At 44.5% G+C, this 18,904-nt stretch overlaps 1 protein-coding gene across 5 annotated transcripts in view; it reads right to left on the minus strand.

Moving 5' to 3' along the window:
- The window catches only part of adam15 (ADAM metallopeptidase domain 15), a 30,592-nt gene that overhangs the window by 9,051 nt on the left and 2,637 nt on the right, over nucleotides 1–18,904 (minus strand). For all 5 annotated transcript variants that reach the window (XM_029736591.1, XM_029736594.1, XM_029736595.1 and 2 more), the window contains exons 3-20: nucleotides 12,552–12,628; nucleotides 12,224–12,302; nucleotides 12,007–12,083; nucleotides 10,840–11,056; nucleotides 10,612–10,677; nucleotides 10,389–10,460; nucleotides 8,700–8,869; nucleotides 8,467–8,551; nucleotides 8,191–8,339; nucleotides 7,788–7,965; nucleotides 7,094–7,186; nucleotides 6,542–6,737; nucleotides 6,028–6,136; nucleotides 5,651–5,846; nucleotides 5,416–5,493; nucleotides 5,180–5,291; nucleotides 4,830–4,989; nucleotides 3,660–3,774 (exon numbers count right to left, since the gene is read on the minus strand). In XM_029736591.1, coding sequence (XP_029592451.1) covers nucleotides 3,660–3,774; nucleotides 4,830–4,989; nucleotides 5,180–5,291; nucleotides 5,416–5,493; nucleotides 5,651–5,846; nucleotides 6,028–6,136; nucleotides 6,542–6,737; nucleotides 7,094–7,186; nucleotides 7,788–7,965; nucleotides 8,191–8,339; nucleotides 8,467–8,551; nucleotides 8,700–8,869; nucleotides 10,389–10,460; nucleotides 10,612–10,677; nucleotides 10,840–11,056; nucleotides 12,007–12,083; nucleotides 12,224–12,302; nucleotides 12,552–12,628 — 2,229 coding nt within the window. The remainder of the gene's footprint in view (nucleotides 1–3,659; nucleotides 3,775–4,829; nucleotides 4,990–5,179; nucleotides 5,292–5,415; nucleotides 5,494–5,650; nucleotides 5,847–6,027; nucleotides 6,137–6,541; nucleotides 6,738–7,093; nucleotides 7,187–7,787; nucleotides 7,966–8,190; nucleotides 8,340–8,466; nucleotides 8,552–8,699; nucleotides 8,870–10,388; nucleotides 10,461–10,611; nucleotides 10,678–10,839; nucleotides 11,057–12,006; nucleotides 12,084–12,223; nucleotides 12,303–12,551; nucleotides 12,629–18,904) is intronic.

The following is an 18,904-nucleotide window of genomic DNA, read 5'->3' on the forward strand; positions in this document are numbered from 1 at the left end:
GCAGTTGCTAGCTGTGCCACTAGAGATCCTGGTTCGAGTCCCGGGTTATGGGAGGGTTTGGCCGGCAGGGATATCATTGTCCCTCTAGTGACTCCTCTGGCGGGCCGGGCGTATGGACGCTGACATGGTCTCAAGGTGTACCGTGTTTTTTCCAACACATTGGTGTGGCTGGCTTCCAGGTTAAGCAAAAAAAAGTACAGAGATCCCTTGATGAAGTCCTGAGCGCTCTGAAGCAGGTTTTCAGACTGGGGGCAAAGGTCCACCTTCCAACAGGACAACGACCCTAAGCACACAGCCAAGACAATAAAGTAGTGGCTTCGGAACAAGTCTCTGAAACACGACCCTACCAAAGAGTGGCCAAGCCAGAGCCTGGACTTGAACCCGATCGAACATCTCTGGAGAGACCTGGAAAAGCTGTGCCGCAATGCTCCTCATCCAACCTGACAGAGCTTGTGAGGATCTGCAGAGAAGAATGGGAGAAACTCCCCAAATGCAGGTGTGCCAAGCTTGTAGCTTAACCAATACCCTAAAAGACTTGAGGCTGTAATCGCTGCCAAAGGTGCTTCAACAAAGTACAGAGTAAAGGGTCTGAATACTTAAGTAAATATATTTCAGTTTATTTTATAAATTAGCAAAAAAGTCGTTATGGGGTATTGTGTGTAGATTGATGAGGGAAAGAAACAATTTCATACATTTTAGAATAAGGCTGTAACCTAACAAAATGTGGGAAAAGTCAAGGGGTCTGAATACTTTCTGAAGGCACTGTAAATACTGTAGTATTACCATATTTATATACTATAGTATTCACTGTAGTGTTTGACTTTACACTGTAGTGTTTTTGTGGACATGATTGTAGTATTTACAATTCACTATAGTATAAATGCAGTAGTATTTCTATAGTTGGAACTTCCGCGGTATCCAGATTGTCATACTGACCTTGTGCCATCCCGGGATATTCTGTAATACCGGCACTGAACAGAAGGGGTGCTATTTTCAAACTCCATTGAGCCTCTGTAATCCAAAGGTTAGCAATGCTGATTTTGCAAGAAGCTAACCACTTAGCTGGATAACCAGGCAGCCAGAAAATTCTACCCGCTGATTTACAGCTGCACTAGGTTCAGACAGCATTCCTGTGTATATTAATACACCACGGAGTCAGCGCAAGATATGGCTCAGAAAACGTACCTCAATCCAGGGATGAGAAACGTGTTGTACTCCGAATTGTCCCATTAGCTCAACTGTTACACCGTGAAGACAATGGGACAATTAGGAGAACAATACATTTCTCATCCCTGGATTGAGGTACATTTTAATCTACACAGGAATGCTGTTTGACCCTAGTGCAGCTATAAGCAAGCGGCTTGGATCTGCTGGCTAATAGATAACTAGCTACTAAATTAGCAAAGCAAATGCCCAACTACAAAGTATTGAACATATTTTAGACAGTTAACTTAATAGTTATAAGATATCTAGCTGTAAAACATTTAGTTGTGAATTCCATACTGTAACTAGATCACCAGGCGTGTGCTGCGCAACAGTGTGTGACTCACAAGGCTCCGGTCTCTAGTCATTGTGTGCTTGTAAACAAACAATGTGATTAGGGACTACCAGTAAACTTCATAATGAAAAATAATGTGACAGGTGAAATGAAGAACGCAATCATCTTTATCTCCTAACGTATTACACAAGTTGACTGCAGGTACCTTACTTAAAAAGTAGCTACAAATTTTCAAATGTATAAAAAAATTCTAATAAATAGTTTCAAAGATATTGACAGCATTGAAAAACCATCCTGTGGCTATTTCCAAATACCCCAGTATATGGTATACTGCCCAAGCCTAAAATACTATAGTATTTACTATAGTGTTTTAGTTTTATTATCTTTGACATAGAATTGGTGGCTTTGTCCTTGAGGAAACCTACTGGACAAATACTAAAACATTTCCATAACCTGTAGGTAGAAATTCTATAGTAACTACTACACATGATTAAGGTATACTACAGTGTGTAGTATAGTATTCTACAGTACACAACATAATTATATAGTAAGCACTACACAATCGAGGGGAATACCAGTGTGGTACAGTATTCTACAGCATACTACAAAATTCTATAGTAAACACTACACGATCGAGGGATACTACAGTGTGTAGCATAGTTTAACAGTACGGATTAATATTTTCCATACAAGTTTCAATATTGGGAATAATTCATATTTATCCTGAAAGTTCCGGTAAATAGCGCAAAAATCAGATGTGCCCATTTAAAGAGTTTAAAACCAAGATATGGTCACTATGCCTGCCAGGTTTCTCCCCAAATAAGAGAGTAAAGATTTCAGAGAAAATGAAACTGATATTTAGTAATGATAGAGCAACTGTGTTTGATCGCCAATGACATCGTTGTGAATTGCAAAACAGGCCGTTCATAAATTCTGAGCCTTACATTCCTCAATTAATTCAGCAAATTTCAGCAGTAAGCCATGTCGACACAGAGCGCACCCAGAGTATAGAGTTGTTGAATCATTCAAACTTTGTAACGGCAGTCAAACAAAAGTCAAATGACCAAAGTTGCCAAGCTTGCTAGATAACCTTCAACGAATGACAGAATATCTACTCTTTTGGCAAAAATCGAGTTAATGATTATACGGATAACAGATCAGCTCAAGAATAACAGGGAGATGAAGAGTGGAAATTGTTTAAATATCAAAGTAACTCTGTTTTCAAAATATCCATATCTACTCCCATATTGTTTGTTGAGCACACATTCTCTACCAAAGCTCTATGGCAGCAAGTCCGAGACAGCGCAGAGATGTTATAGCGGTATTCTGACATGCACAGGCAAGAGACGTGCTTTGATAATGCAACCTATGGATTACAGAATAAAGTTAGGAATGTTCATGCAAGACAGGAGTCACGGTTTTGGATTAGAAAATAGCCTAGGCTTTAGGACAGGAGAATATATCATTTTCCCTCATCCCTACCCACAGACTTCATGCCTGTGACAGAGATGACTATGTAATAAATTGTGCATAGGCCTATCAAATTTGTGAATGTCTGAAGAGTCAATGACAGCTCAAAGAGGCACATGTTGTTTTATAGGCTATACTGTAGGGGTTTCCAATAGGGTTCATTAACGGCATTCGGGTCGCATGTGCAGTCCAGCAGTGGCAATTACGAGTGTACTTTGAATTTATGGTGACTTTGTGTGAATTAAATACGCTAGACTAAAGGCTACCATGCGACAACCTGTTTGGATAATGTGCTATTAAATATTTGACTAATCTGATGCTGCGCATGTTGTGTATTTTGTGGAATGGCATTAGTGCTGACATTGGGGAGCATTTTTGTAATTTTCCAGGTGTTGTCATTTAATCTTTTCGGGAAATGTGTGTTCATGGGTCAGTCAAGGGATCTCGATTACCCATGTTAATCCCTATTCCACAATTTACTACAGAATTCTATCGTAAATTCTACAGTAAACTAGTATTTTTTCATGTGGGTCAACTCAGAGATTGACGTCTGCTAAATGGCCAATATTATTACAACAAAGTCAGTGTTATCGATTCCATGTACCTGTAACAAGGGGCACATAGGAACAGTGTAGGTGGAAAAACGATTTGAGTGGCAGCCAGGGAAGGCCAGGCTGGGTCATCGTGGTACCTTGTTAGAAGGCAGCGACGGGGTCATTTGGATGTCACTCTGACGGCTCCAGTGGTACCTCAGAGGTTGGACCTGCTCCCCGTTACGAGCATCCACTCGCTCTGTGGCCGGGGTCCTGGGAGACAGCACACACTCACACATTAACACACTACCATAAAGTTCACACCACAATTTCAATAATGGGGGTGCTGAAGCGTTACAAATAGTAAGCTGAGCACTGTCATAAGCGTTAAGAATGATGTTTCTCTATAACACTGGTCCAGCCCTCAAAGAATGGGCGTTTGATTACAATACACTGGTTAATATACATGATGTTACAACCTAGGGGAATAATCCGTTCTGGTTCTGAAGAGTCAGAGGTCATTGCAGTGGTACAGTATAAGTACAAATGAGGTTGACAGAAGTAACACTCAAAATAAGCGTATAGAACTGAGACTCTACAGAATGGTCACCATCCATATCCATGAAACCGGCTCTAAAAGAGTTATCTAAAACATTGAAGAAATGGGGAGCTAAACTGGGGTGAGTTTCCCAAAGCCTTCGTAGCATTTAGTTAGTCGTTAGATCCTACTTAAAGTATCTGAGCTGTTTACTCAAAAAACATATGTTGAACTAAAACTGATCAATCAAATTGAGTCACCCTCTCTTTAGATTATAGTGAGTTATTTTATTATGGACCAACGTTCACAGATATTTTTAAAAACTAGAGACACTCTTGGGTGTTATATGAAACACTAAGTATTAACTTTGCACTTCAGTAACGATTCGTCGTAAAGACACAGGCCAGAACTGAGCAGCTAGAAACTAATTCCACTCTACCCTTAACATTTACTACCTTTTAGCCTGTTCTACAGCAAACACCAAGCCCCAATTCTCACTATGGGCCACACTGACCCCACTCAATTTTGAGTAGTGAAAAACACAGTTAACTCTGACCTCCATTGATTGATGAAGTGCAAGATAATTGGACATGCACAAGGTTTCAAACTTGCACATACTGTAGTTTGCCATAGCCCCATTCATTCCATTATAGCTATTAAAAAAACACTATGACCGAAATTCTATCCATACTGATAGCGGTTTTCTGCACTGCGCAAACATATACATACTATATAAACATTGTAACTAATATGTGAACACAGCTGGTGTCCCCTGGGTCAGGGCTCTCACCGGCTCTGTTGGCGTCCGGTGCCCTTGTGGAAGAGGCTGGTATTGCCCAGGCAGGGCAGGTTGCGGTGACAGCGGGGGAAACGCAGGGCGAGGAAGAGGAGAACCACTGGCAGGATGAAGAGGAAGATGACCAGCAAGGCCACACGTGCCGGGTCAGATCCTGTAGATACAGAACAAATTGAGGTCTTGGTTATCATGACAGACATAGAATTAAAGTTGGGTGCATGTTACTTATTTCATCCTAGTTTTATTGATACGGTGTCCCAATTTCTCAAGGATTTGATTAAGATAAGGAGTGTATATCTATGAGTGCAGTCAAGTTGTGCATTAACAGAGGAACGCTGAGGTACCTCTAGGTGCTCTTGCAGGGCCACTGTCCACACTGCCTCCATGGCCCGTGTACCTACAGTCTGGAGGAGCCCATCCCACGTCACAGTGGCAGTTCTTATTGCTGTTGCACACCTGGCAATGTCAGAGAGTAGATATTGAGCCATATTATTCATTTAACATCAATAGTATGGGCCAGTCCATTGTGAGCTATACAATATAACTCGTATAAGGGGAGACAGGCAGCTGGCTTGCTCACCCCGTGTCCGTTGCATTTGCTCTGACACTCGTCGACGCCGAACAAAGACACATCCTGACACCGCTGGTTCCAACAGGCCTGAACCACAACATGGTCAGTAATACCAATCATCATTTTAGATACGCATGTAAGCTTAGATAACAACACAGAAAACCTCCCTATTCCAAAGGGTCAAATGGCCCGTTCCACAAAACCAGATGTTGCATTGTATTTCTATAGTTGAGGAGATGTGCACCTTGCCAAGACCACACGCGGTGCCCTGTGCCACCATGGCAGGGTCGGAGACGTCGTCGCCAAGGTGGAAGTAGGTTCCCCGGCAGACAAAGTCGCTGTAGTTAAATTTTACTTTAGTGGTCAGGATCTCAGCGCTGGTGCCTAGCAACGGACGGTCGTTGCCTCCCTGGCACTGGAGCCTCCCACAATGCACATCTCTGAAAAGTCAGACACAGTCAGAGCAACAGTCAGACATATGGAAGTGTTCATTAGGCACCAAATGGAAGAAAAAGGACTGAAACAGGGCAGGACTACATAAACTTACCAATAAGATTGCAAATTAGCATATCTGTTGCAAAACATTTTGCTACGATGTTCCCTAATGAATGTGGTACCTACTTGCTAGGGCAGGGGATGTAGGTTCCGTTGGCCATCTGGCCACAGTTGCCGTATTTGTTGCCCTGTTTGTTGACGGAGGAAAAGCAGACAGGCGGAGCCCTGGTGGAATCTGAAAAGAAAAGGGAGTTTAAACAATCAGAATTGTCTCAAAGATTATACAGTAAAAGTGTCTGAACAACACTGCCTCCTGAGTTCATGAGCCATTCTCAATTCTCCATCTCTGCAACATATGGCATATGAAGATTTGATATGATGTAATAACTCGCCAAAACAGTTTCTTCAATCAAACACTAGTGGTGACATTATATATAGGAATCTTTGTCCAGGGAAGTATTCTCTGTTCCAGTTCCGCTGACCAGTCAGTCCAGAACTCTGGGGTTCGGATCTCTTGAGGTTCTAGAGTCCTTGGTAAAAGTACTGAAACAAGTCAAAATAACTAGCCACTAGCTCCCCACAGTGGTATCAATCCCAATGGTTATCGGGTCCAGAACATTTGACCAATAGAGTAACTCACTAGGTCCCCACAACATCTGGCACTGTGTGTTGAGGCTGGCACAGACACCGCTGTAGCAGTAGGAGGAGCCTTCCTCGCAGGGCTCGCCGTTCTGCAGGAACACATTGGGGGGGCAGTAGGGAGAGGTACCGGTGCAGTGCTCTGGGAGGTCACACTCCCCCAGGGGCTGCCGACACATCCATCCACCTGAACGCAGCTGGTCAGACAGAGAAAATGGACAGTAGATCAGTAAAGGGGTTTATGATTTGGACCTTTGTTCAGCTTCTTGTGATAGATCATGTAACAGTTTAGTTCATTAGGATCACTATTAGCTATTGCACATGCAGCAGCTACTCTTCCTGGTGTCCACATATAACATACGACAAAATACAGAACCGTACTAGACAAGAACATAACAATCAGGGTTATAACATATATAATTATAGTTATAATAAATATGAGACTAATGAACTGAGCTGATTTAAATGTAGGTGTTCAGTAGTGTGTTCAGTGATGGGGTTGAATGAGTGACTGTCAGTAAGGGTCCAGTGAAGGAGAGAAAGGCTTGCCCACCTTGCAGTTGTCACAACAGATGCCATCGGAGGAACACTGGGCCCCAGGAACCAGTTTACAGGTGGTGGCGTTGCAGCAGGGATCGTTACACTCCTGGACATCCAGAGAGACAGACACTTAATAATTAATCCTAAACCCTAAAGTTAGAGCTCTTCAACCTTTTCTTTCCCAGAGATCCCGTCCCAGGCAAACTGGCGACCCAGGGACCCCCATCATACGTTAGTAATATAAACATTGAAATAACAAAATAAAATGTGTAATTTGATATATATATATTTTTGTGGGCCTCCTAATTGAATACCCCTGACCTAAATCATAAAGTCTGTTAATTGAATTATCATCTATGGTGGCAGGTTGGTGATGAATCTTGTCATTGGGATGAATCTTGTCCAGGAGACAGCTCTGCAGGGTGGTCAGTAGCTGGCACATCCACAAAGTCATAAAATCTGATTTTAAACCTAACCCGAACCTTCACCCTAACCACACTGCTAACCTTATATTAAGACCAAAAAGCAAATTTTTGTTTTCATTAATTTTGTATGATATAGCCAATTTTGACTTAACAGCTGGCCCATCTAGAGGAAACCGCTCAGTGCTGCTTCCAGGGCAAGATCCATCCAAATAAAGGTCAACCTGCATCTATGGTGAGCTATGCTGTCCTCCCTAAAAATATCAAATTTACTGTCCAACATACATCCAGCAGGCCGCAGTCACACTCCTCTCCCTTCTCCACATAGAGGTTTCCACAGCGTGGCCCCCCCAGCAGTTTCTCAGGCTGGGGCACGTTGAAGAGGCACATCCCCCCACCGTGGAGCAGGCTGAGGGACAGGTCTCTGGCACTGCAGCTGCTGAACAGCTGGCCTGGCATGAACCTGGAACAGAGGGGTAAAGAGAACAAGACATTTAGTGGATACTCTTATCCAGAGCTTCTTACAAGTGCATTAAAATGAAGTGCCTCAAAATTGACATAATACAAGGCAAGTGAGGATCACAGCTGCACATAACTGACCCTTTGTTTTGCATCATTGACTTTGCATGGCCTGGTGCTTTTGTAATGCATGTCAAACCTAGCCCACCATAGCCCCCTAGCCCCTCACCCAGTAGATGGCTCCATGATGCAGCCTCCCAGGCGTGGCTCGTTCTGACACTGGCAGCGCCGGTCGGCCGTGTCGTGATTCATGCCCAGATTGTGCCCGAGCTCGTGGGCAATGGTGGACGCCACCCCCAGTACACTGACCAGGTGATCCTGCCGACAGAGACAGACAGAGACAGACAGAGACAGACAGACAGTCAACTACCAGACTCATACTGTCATTGTGGGGCAGATACCCCTGTACTCCACTGATAAACCTAACTGAAGCTAACTAACTCACCACATTCACCCCTCCTGACCGGTCCTTGGAGCACATGGAAGACTGAGATGCCATTCCCACTGTAGTTCCATCAAATGAGCCCCCCCTGGAACAGATCAAACACATACAGTTATAGTTAGTCTATTTTCACAAAGAGGACATTCACTGGTATATACACATGTATTTGGGATGAATCTGCTTCCATAATGTACAGGTGTGAGAAAGGCTTCAACCAAGTCCATTTGACTACTCACATAATGAGCTGAGCATTGTCGTGGCGCAGGCGGGGCAGCAGCTCTCTGGTGCGCCACTCCAGGAAGCGGTTGAGAGTGTCTGAGGGACTCTTGTCAACCTGGATCTTATCCTGGTCACTCCAGATCTCCATCCCAGTTAGAGCCACACGCACACTCAGCGGCCGGTAGAACTAGAGAGGGGTAGATGAGGACCACCATGACAAACCAATGAAAATCTAATACAAATATACATTAGGTACACCCATCTAGTACCGGGTCAGATCCCCTTTTGGCTCCAGAACAGCTTGAATTCTTTGGGGCATGGAAACGTTGCTCAATTTGTATCAAGAGACCTAATGTGTGCCTGTAAAACATTCCCCACACCATTACACCACTGCCACCAGCCTGTACCATTGACACCAGGCAGGACGGTGCCATGGATTCATGCTGCCTACGCCAAATACTGACTCTGCCATCAGCATGACGCAACAGGAACCAGGTTAAGTTTTAGTGTTTTACTTGCTATATTGTATTTACTTTGCCACCATGGCCTTTTTTGCCTTTACCTCCCTTATCTCACCTCATTTGCTCACATTGTATATAGACTTATTTTTCTACTGTATTATTGACTGTATGTTTGTTTTACTCCATGTGTAACTGTGTTGTTGTATGTGTCGAACTGCTTTGCTTTATCTTGGCCAGGTTGCAGTTGTAAATGAGAACTTGTTCTCATCTTGCCTACCTGGTTAAATAAAGGTGAAATAAATAAAATAAATAAAAAAGTTGAACCCGGCAATGTTTTTCCACTCCTCAATTGTCCAGTGTTGGTGATTACATGCCCACTGCAGCCGCTTCTTCTTGTTTTTAGCTGATAGGAGTGGAACCTGGTGTGGTCGTCTGCTACAATAGCCCATCCGTGACAAGGACTGACGAGTTGTGTGTGTGAGATGCCGTCCTGCGCCATTATTTGCCTGTTTGTGGCCTGCCTGTTTGCCTGCACGATTCTTGTCATTCTCCTTTAACCGCTCATTGACCTGTTTTCGCCCACAGGACTGCCGCTGACTGGATGTTTTTCGTCTGTGGCACCATTCTCTGTAAATCCTGCACACTGTCGTGCGTGAAAAGCCCAGGAGGCCAGCCGTTTCTGAGATACTGGATCTAACGCGCCTGGCACCGACAATCACACCACGCTCAAAGTCGCTTCTAACGTTCAATCGAACAGTAATTGAATGCCTTGATGCCTGTCTGCCTCCTTTATACAGCAAGCCACAGCCACGTGACACACTGTCTGTAGGAGCGAACCATTTTTGTGAACGGGATGCTGTACCTAATAAACTGGGTGTAAGACATCCTCCAGCGATTTAATTTTACTTTTGAAAAGCGATATCCCAAGTATAAATACAGTAAAGTACACACACTAAACGGAGGAAAACATTTGTTTTTAGCAAAATAATATTTTTTAGACACCTGCAAACTTCAAGGAGTAGGGCATTCAAGGAGTTGGTCTGTTGGGAATACGTGATATCGCCGGCCTCCTGCTTGCTTGAGGAACAATAGAGAAGCAGTAGACGATAGAACAGGAAAGGCCCCCCCCCCCACTTGTGCCATGTCCCGACTTACCTGGACCACTTACTGAGATGTGGCTTTTGTCAAGTAAATCAGGTGTTAAATGAGGTGAAAAGGAGACAACTTTAATATTAGGTTACATACCCAGTCTACTTGGTTGGCTACATCCAGCATTCGATAGATGATAGTCTTGTTGATTTTCTGGTAGTTACGGTACTGTAAACAATAACAGTTATTGGTTAGGACAACAGAGGCAGAACATGATGGGATTGGTCTAAATGTATTGGGGTCTCTTCAAAGTGCAGCTATGTCAGTGCCTCGCTTACACTAGGGGGCATTGTCGTACATTAGCCTTATCGTACATTACCTCTTTGTGATCAGCTACAAGCACAAGCTCTATGTACTTGGTCTCTGAGAGAATGTCCCTCTTACTCTGCAAAAAAGCAAAGTGTAAACAAAAGACATTTGGGCCAATGTACACTATGTTGTCGACAATTCAGGGAAGTCAGTATGGTATTTCCAGCAGTGGCGAAAACATCAGTAGTTCCAATCCCAGGATAAACAAACATTTGATTGTGCTTCCAGCCCCTCTCACCCTGTGTGGGACTTGTGGTGGGATGTGGATGGGGGGTACAGGTGTATGGGACACTCCACAGCCCCCAACACTACCCCTCTCCAGAGGTCTGGTGGAGTAGAGCAGGTGCATCCCCTCCTCCTCCACCCCTCCACTCTCCTCTGCCCCCTCCTCATCCTCGTGTTCTTCCTCAGGCTGCAGCTCAAAGCTCAGGGTGGAGTTGATGGCCACCACACCCCTGAAGGAGAAGGGAATAAACAGGGACTCACTCAACAGGGAGTCAACAGGGACACAAAATGGCGTCCAAGTTCAAAGTAAATACAGTTACTTCAGGTGAGGACATTGTTCAAGGCTCTGCTAGCAACCGGATTACATTCGCTACATAAACATGACCCTAAACCGAGTATATAGCCACACGGTCTGCCCACGCGAGTAAAGAGCTCTAAATAACTCCAACTCTAAATAAAGGTCAAGAGGATTTTCCATGGATTTCCGCCAAGTTAATTTGGATATCCCTAAAGTATCCAAGCCAGCGGAAGGGACCCTAGATTAAAACTGGTGCTCTCTCAAAATCGGGTGATTAGTATGCTTGAGGAGGTCAGAGTTCTTTCAGATTAATCTGGATTGGATTAAAGCCACCTCATGGTCGATCACTCCGCCCCACTCACAAAACCATGGCGCTCACATAACCATGACGTTGTACTGCAGGCAAAGGTGAAGTGCCCTTAGTAAAGACTTCCCCTTTATAATAATAGGTTTACCATATAGTGCACCACAAAGGGTTTAACTGAGGTGGGTGATTAAGTGGAATAAGGCTGACCCCTGTTTAGATCACTTTACTGGTTTTAAATGCATTAACCATTACATCACAGAGTATGAAAAGCATATGCTTAAGGTCATAAGGGTAAACTTTTTGAGCTGTTAGGCTCTATTTCTTAATGGAAAACCTAAAAGGCATGATTACACAGTATGAATTTGTATGATCTCACTTCCATGGACACCATTCTCAAATCAAGAATGTTGACTGGGTACATCTACAGGGAACATTGTTCGAATACTGTTGCCTTGCTTGTGAAGTTCCGTGAAATTGTACATTCCTTTGGGTAGTGACAGAGGGGAAATGATCCTAATTTTGACAGGCTGCATACCATCCTGTGGTTTTGACAGAGTTAACGTTGCTATTATTACCTGAGTCCAGAGCAGGTACTGAGAGCCACCCTGGACTGTGGGAAGCCCCTCACTGAGCCGTGGTAGTAGCAGTGAGTCTAGGAGATAACAACCAGGGAGAGAGTGGTCAACATAATATAATGACATTATCCAAGCTCATATGAACTAACTTACCGTTAACTATCCCTATAACAATTCTACCTATAAGAAATCAGAACATTTACAACACATTACTTACCACTGTGCCCTCCTCTAAAGAAACCCCAGTGCCATTAGGGAGGTAGTAGAAGACATTGGGGGGCCTGGGCAGGAGATCACTGCAGGGAGAGGACAGGGTTACTGTACATTCATTCAGACTACTTCCTCTGAAGATTTGTCTGAAGTCCGAATTTTTTTATTGCTAATGATAAACCCCTTTATGAAACTATGAAGTCTTAACTCAACAATGGCAAAGGTTGGGGCACTTCAGCATCACATCTCCCCATTCAAAAAGCTAAGGCCTAAGATCAAAATATATGTCCTTTTCTGATATTTCAAAATGGAGTATAATTTGTTAGTGAGCTTACTGGTTTTTCTCCAGGTCCAAAAGATAGATGCTGCCTCCAAATTGAAGACCACACTGTAGCTTGTCTGGGTGACCTTTCTGTGAAAGGAAAAGAAACATACACCTGGTAATGTGTACTGTAATTGTTTCCCTCATAAGTCAGTGGATAATTTAACTAACTATTACAAAAACCCAGTTGGACAATTCCCTCTAACAACTGTTGTGCTAAAGGTGAACAAGGACTTTGTGTGGCCAAATTAACTCATCGTCCAACAAAAATGACTTTGTTTGCGGTTGTTGTTATTGTAATCGCTCAATGTTTCAACATGGTGTATTCATGATTAGCATGTGATGGGTGTCTTAATAATGAGCGAATGCAGCCAAGAGCAGCTTGAAGTGGCAAACGGGGCAAAGGGACAATCTTCTTAGTGAAACAGCAGTAATTGCCAGTACCACCATGTGGTCTTTCTTATTAACCCTGCGAAGGTAAAAGTATTGAGGCTTAGGAAGTCCTGCATAGTTCATAAAGAGCATGTCATGTACACAATGACCTATATCCTTTAGAGGCTGATGGACAACATTTCAGATTGGATAATACTATATACTTTGAATCCCTTCAGCCAATCAATACTCATCCCATCAAACCAGTCAGCAGACATGAAATGAGATGGTGCGATTAAAGTTATACTTTGTCTATGGCTGCAGCCGCCGCTGAGCACTACCTGTCAACGCTTACACCTGCATGCTCTCTAAAATAGACCCAGTCTCTAAATGCGTGCAGCACCCAGTCCCTGATTGGCACTGGCACCTAAGCACAATACTAGAGCCCAAATGGGCTGAATCAGACTGTCAGCCAGGGTTACCCCTCATAGGCACTAAGGACCAGGCTATAAATGGCCTTCCTTTACCTGCTGCACATTTCTCTCACCAAACGCAGAGGCGGCGGTGGATAAATTACATCCTATCCCTCTTTTCATGTCCGTTTCCCCTGCGCTTCCATCTCATTACAGTCATTCCCCCCCAGCGGGAACTAACCCGTCTCCCCTCAACACCGTCTCTCTTCCTGCCAATCAGTCGCTTTCTAGCACGTTTAGCGGCTCCACCTTTGAAGACAGTGAGTAAGTGAAACCCTTCCTGTTGGTGCTTCCCTCCTTCCCCACCGCAGAGTGCTGCTTCCTCGCTTTCTCCTCTCCAGCTAACTGACAGGAATTGGCAGAGGCTTGGAAATGGGACTAGAACTAGGAGTACTGGCAGTAAGGTAATGGGTGGTGACAACATGCCAGAGAAGTCAGTTCAGTTCCAAGTAGCAGTTAGTGACTATGAGGAACCAAAAAGTCTATCTCCTCTGTGGACCGGCGAAATCATGCTGGATAATGTCATTGCCGGGTACCCAAATCCAACAACAACTTACACCCAATTCACTCAGAAGTATTCTACTGTCCACAGTCCCAGAAATATTGTAACAACATCATGGTTCATATGACACAAATGTGTCCCTGTACCATAGGCTCTAAGAGGCTATTGGTAATAACATATCTATTCACACTGGAACCCAGTCATTGGATTAGTACAAAATATAACTGGTTCCACATCCAAGAATATCACAATCCAAGAAGAATCCCAGAAGTAGATGCTGATAATTGAGGGGGATTTCCAATACATTTGAATGAAAACATAACTCTGGTCTATTTCTAGTTTCTATAGTCTTTATTAGAATCAGAGGGCTTTGGTGAGGTCATTCACCACAGTATGTAAGGAGAGTGTGACTGAGTTATGTTGGGTGGGTCTGTGTTTTTGTACTGCCAGGGCAAGAGTCCAATGGCTAACCAACAAAGACTCCAGGTAGAATGGTGGAGATCTGGCTACAAACTACAAGGCAAAAAACAAACTACAGTAAAGTCAGTTATGCAACCAAAGAGAAGAATGAATAAGGGAGAGAACGAGATGGGAAGACATACAGTACATGTTCACACTCAAACATCTGCGGCTTTTGGCAAGCTGCCTTGGATTGTGGTTTTGGGGTGAGAGGTCAGAGTAGAAACAGGGCTCCTTCCAGAGCACAGCAGAGCTACATCTGTTCAGGGCTCTAGTGGAGGATCACACCCAAATATCTAGAGCTCAGCCAAGAAACACCCACCTTCTCCACACTTTGTCATTGCCTCACTTCTACCTTTCTCGCCCTCTCCCTCTTCTTTGAGCATTACAATTTCTCTTACATTTCTCTCCTTGTCTCTACCTTCTCTTCTCTCCCCCCCTGCTGAACCCTTACCTCACACTCGCAACAGGTCTCTCGTTTCACTCTCACTGGCTTCTTACACCGCTCTGTCACTCTTTATCCTATCGACAACCATGTCCACTCCATCTCTGCTGCCATTACCTCTCCTTCCCCCACTCTCTCTACCTTCACCCTCTCCTCCTCTTATTCCCCCTCCTCTCCCTCAGTGAGGTAAATGTCCCAGGCCGATCTCCTGCTAGCAACAAGATGAGCTCATCGCCACATGAATGCTGGGTGGGGTCCATTCAGACCCAGAGCTGCTTGTGACCCGCAGCAGAAGAAATAAACCAGGGAGGAGAGGAGAACATGGGCGGAGGGGGTGTAACGGAGGAAGGGAGAGAGGGAGGGACAGGGCGAGTTGTGATTCCTCTCCAGCTCTTTCAGCTCAACGGAAGAGTGTGAGGGAGGGAAATCCAATCAGTCAGCTCCTAGGATGTCTGTCTTCCTCAGTCCCTGTAGTGCTTCTCTGTTATTTAGTCTGACCCAGAGCAGCCCTGGATCCTGTTTATGGATCAAGTCTGGACATGTCAATGGAGTGTGCCTGTCCACTATCTGGGGGAAATCTCTGGGTTCGTTCATGACTTGTGTATCCCTTTGCATTACAATAACAGCCAAGTGAATGAATGTACAATGGGCAACATGAAGTAGAGGAGTGTCACATTCAACTCCAGTCCCAAAGGGAAAGTGGTGTTTGCTGGCTCTGCTACTCTTCCCTAGCACTTGACTTATTAATATTGATGGACCAGAGAGTCAACACTTCCTGGTTTATAGATGTTCAACAGATTGTGGTATGAAGGCAAGAGTGAAAACCATTTCACTGGAACTCATGTCTGCCTCTGACTGTTTCTTTACTTCTGTGCATGGATATCCAGAACTAACCTCACCAATAGGAAAAGAGATTCATTCCCATTTAACTAGTAGCCAGCCTGCCTACTGGCATTACCTTCACTTGGGCTCAGAGAGGTACTCAGTGATTTGAATTACTTTTGGGGTATAATGAATGATCTGGTTATATAAACAGGACCCCTGGATGGGGATTAACTCAAGACCATTCTTTAACCAGCTCAATCCACCACACTTTCCCTACAGACACTTTCTTAAATAGATAAGAGGGCCCCCCCTCACGTAAAGAATCAGTCTTACCATGCCCCCCTTACTCTCACACACACACACACACACACACACACACACACACACACACACACACACACACGTCTTAATGGTAGGGTAAAGGGTTGGGGTGGCAGAAATGCTCACTGTCAACACAGAGCGATCAGGCTCTGAATTAGCTGAGATCTCCTCCTTAAGCTGCATTAAGGTGAAGCTCCCTGCTGCACTCCTTACACATCAGAGTTCCCTGTGTGTGGTGTCACAAATCCATTCATAACCAAGTTGGTGTGGAGGCTAATAATAGCAGGCGCCAGAGAGGTGAGCATTGAGCAGCAGAACAACAAAAAAGTGTTACCTGCAAACTGATAACATGTCATACATGTCTGTATTTTCTTCTTAAAACATTCATTTCCAACATCAATGTGGCAACTGTCTGAAAGTTTGTCTGACAAAGTAGATGTATTCATGGTTCAACGTTGACAGAAGCTATTCAGGCCAAGTCAAGTGCCTCTCCCAAGAGGACACAAGTCGCCTGCACCACCATAAGAAATGAAACTAACACTGTGGTGACTGGCATGTTTTCTTCTTTAATATCTCACACGTATAATCAATCTGAGATCCTAATGGTGCTGGGAGCTACATGCATTTCATCAAAAGAAACTCGTAGTTCTTTTGAACACTTGGCTCTGTCATATCCTAACATGGTCTCTCCTATCATTGCTACGCAGACAACACACAATTAATCTTCTCCTTTCCCCCTTCTGATAACCAGGTGGCGAATCGCATCTCTGCATGTCTGGCAGACATATCAGTGTGGATGACGGATCACCACCTCAAGCTGAACCTCGGCAAGACGGAGCTGCTCTTCCTCCCGGGGAAGGACTGCCCGTTCCATGATCTCGCCATCACGGTGGACAACTCCATTGTGTCCTCCTCCCAGAGTGCTAAGAGCCTCGGCGTGACCCTGGACAACACCCTGTCGTTCTCCGCTAACATCAAGGCGGTGACCCGATCCTGTAGGTTCATGCTATACAACATTCCTGCCTTACACAGGAAGCGGCGCAGGTCCTAATCCAGGCACTTGTCATCTCCCGTCTGGATTACTGCAACTCCCTGTTGGCGGGGCTCCCTGCCTGTGCCATTAAACCCCTACAACTCATCCAGAACGCCGCAGCCCGTCTGGTGTTCAACCTTCCCAAGTTCTCTCACGTCACCCCACCGCACACTCCACTGGCTTCCAGTTGAAGCTCGCATTTGCTACAAGACCATGGTGCTTGCCTACGGAGCTGTGAGGGGAACGGCACCTCCGTACCTTCAGGCTCTGATCAGGCCCTACACCCAAACAAGGGCACTGCGTTCATCCACCTCTGGCCTGCTGACCCCCCTACCTCTGCGGAAGCACAGTTCCCGCTCAGCCCAGTCAAAACTGTTCACTGCTCTGGCACCCCAATGGTGGAACAAGCTCCCTCACGACGCCAGGACAGCAGTCAATCACCACCTCCCGTAGACACCTGAAACCCCACCTCTTTAAGGAATACCTAGGATAGGATAAAGTAATCCTTCCAACCCCCCCCCCCCCAAAAAAAAAGATATAGATGTACTATTGTAAAGTGGTTGTTCCACTGGATATCATAAGGTGAATGCACCAATTTGTAAGTCGCTCTGGATAAGAGCGTCTGCTAAATGACGTAAATGTAACGAACTAAAATAATCTTCTGGATTTATAGCATGGTAGTGATATGCAAAGAATATACACTCAGATCTTTTTGCCTCGAGAGAACATTTACGATCGTCTTATCTATAGCTGATCTTGCTTTGTTAGACGAATAAAGATCTACATTTAACGTGAAGTTGCACATTATCATGGTGATTACATTCAAGTAAGTGCACTCAGTTTCGAGTGATGAATTTAAATACTTTTAATTGGTGTTATTTAGAGCACAAGCGGTGGCTCTAACTTCTAAGGTCACACTTGGCTCGGGTTGGAGTGATCTTTATCACTTGAATACCCTGGACTGGGAAATGGAACGTTACAGGAATGACATTGTTCAGGGGATGGGTGGGTGTTGATGAGGGTGGACGGACAAAGTTTGAGTCAGACACACACAGTCACACCCCTCCCATACGGCACCATCCCCCACCTTTCCTCTCATTTCTGACAATCTAAAAACAGGTCCCGGTTACCATGGTTACACATTGCGTGTATTTTGAGGGAGTATGTGAATCACTGGTGTTACGTTCGTCAGTATGAGCAGTAGGCTGTGGGTGCAGTAACCTCATGAGAAGTAAAAAAACGGTTACTCATTCATCAATGACTGCAGGGATTCAGAGGATAAACCACACAATAATGTAGGAATTAGGAGTGACTCTCCACTGAGTCTTAGCCAATGAGGCCCACTCAACTGTTATTTGTATGACATTGCAGTGCCCTGGTTGGTTATGAAACCAGTAAACAAACATCTGGGTGCCTGATGGAGACTGCTTTGCCAATGGGGTTCAACCTTTTGAAAGTTAACATTCCGATCCAGTAGCTGGCTTAAAAAGTGATGTGCAAAAATGTAGCCCTGTCATGCTCGTATTCTCTACTTTCCTCTATGTGTGTGTGTGTAAAGGAGGAGGGAGGGTCTGCTGTCTGGCTTCCTTTTTTGCGCTAATATAACAGAGGAAGGAAGTAGGCGCCTTGACATATTTTACAGGGAGCTTCCTGAATAAAAACTATGATCTGAAGAAGGTGGGGGGGACTGGGGCACTTTAAGAGGACGGACACTTCCTGTGCAGCTGACAGGAGGTCTGAAATCATATCCTGAAGAATTCCCCCATATCACTCACTCCACCCAGAGAGAAGAACATCATAACACTGATGACCTTCGACTGGAAAAAAAAACGTGAGCCGCACAATTGGAATAACCAGGTGTGGGTTTGATGTTAGTTTGAGATATAAAACTGCAGTTTAAAATTAGAGTTCCTATGGGACCTGTAAAAATAGAACG

The sequence above is a fragment of the Salmo trutta genome, chromosome 37 (genome assembly GCF_901001165.1).
Source record: "Salmo trutta chromosome 37, fSalTru1.1, whole genome shotgun sequence".
NCBI classification, from domain to species: Eukaryota; Metazoa; Chordata; class Actinopteri; order Salmoniformes; family Salmonidae; genus Salmo; species Salmo trutta.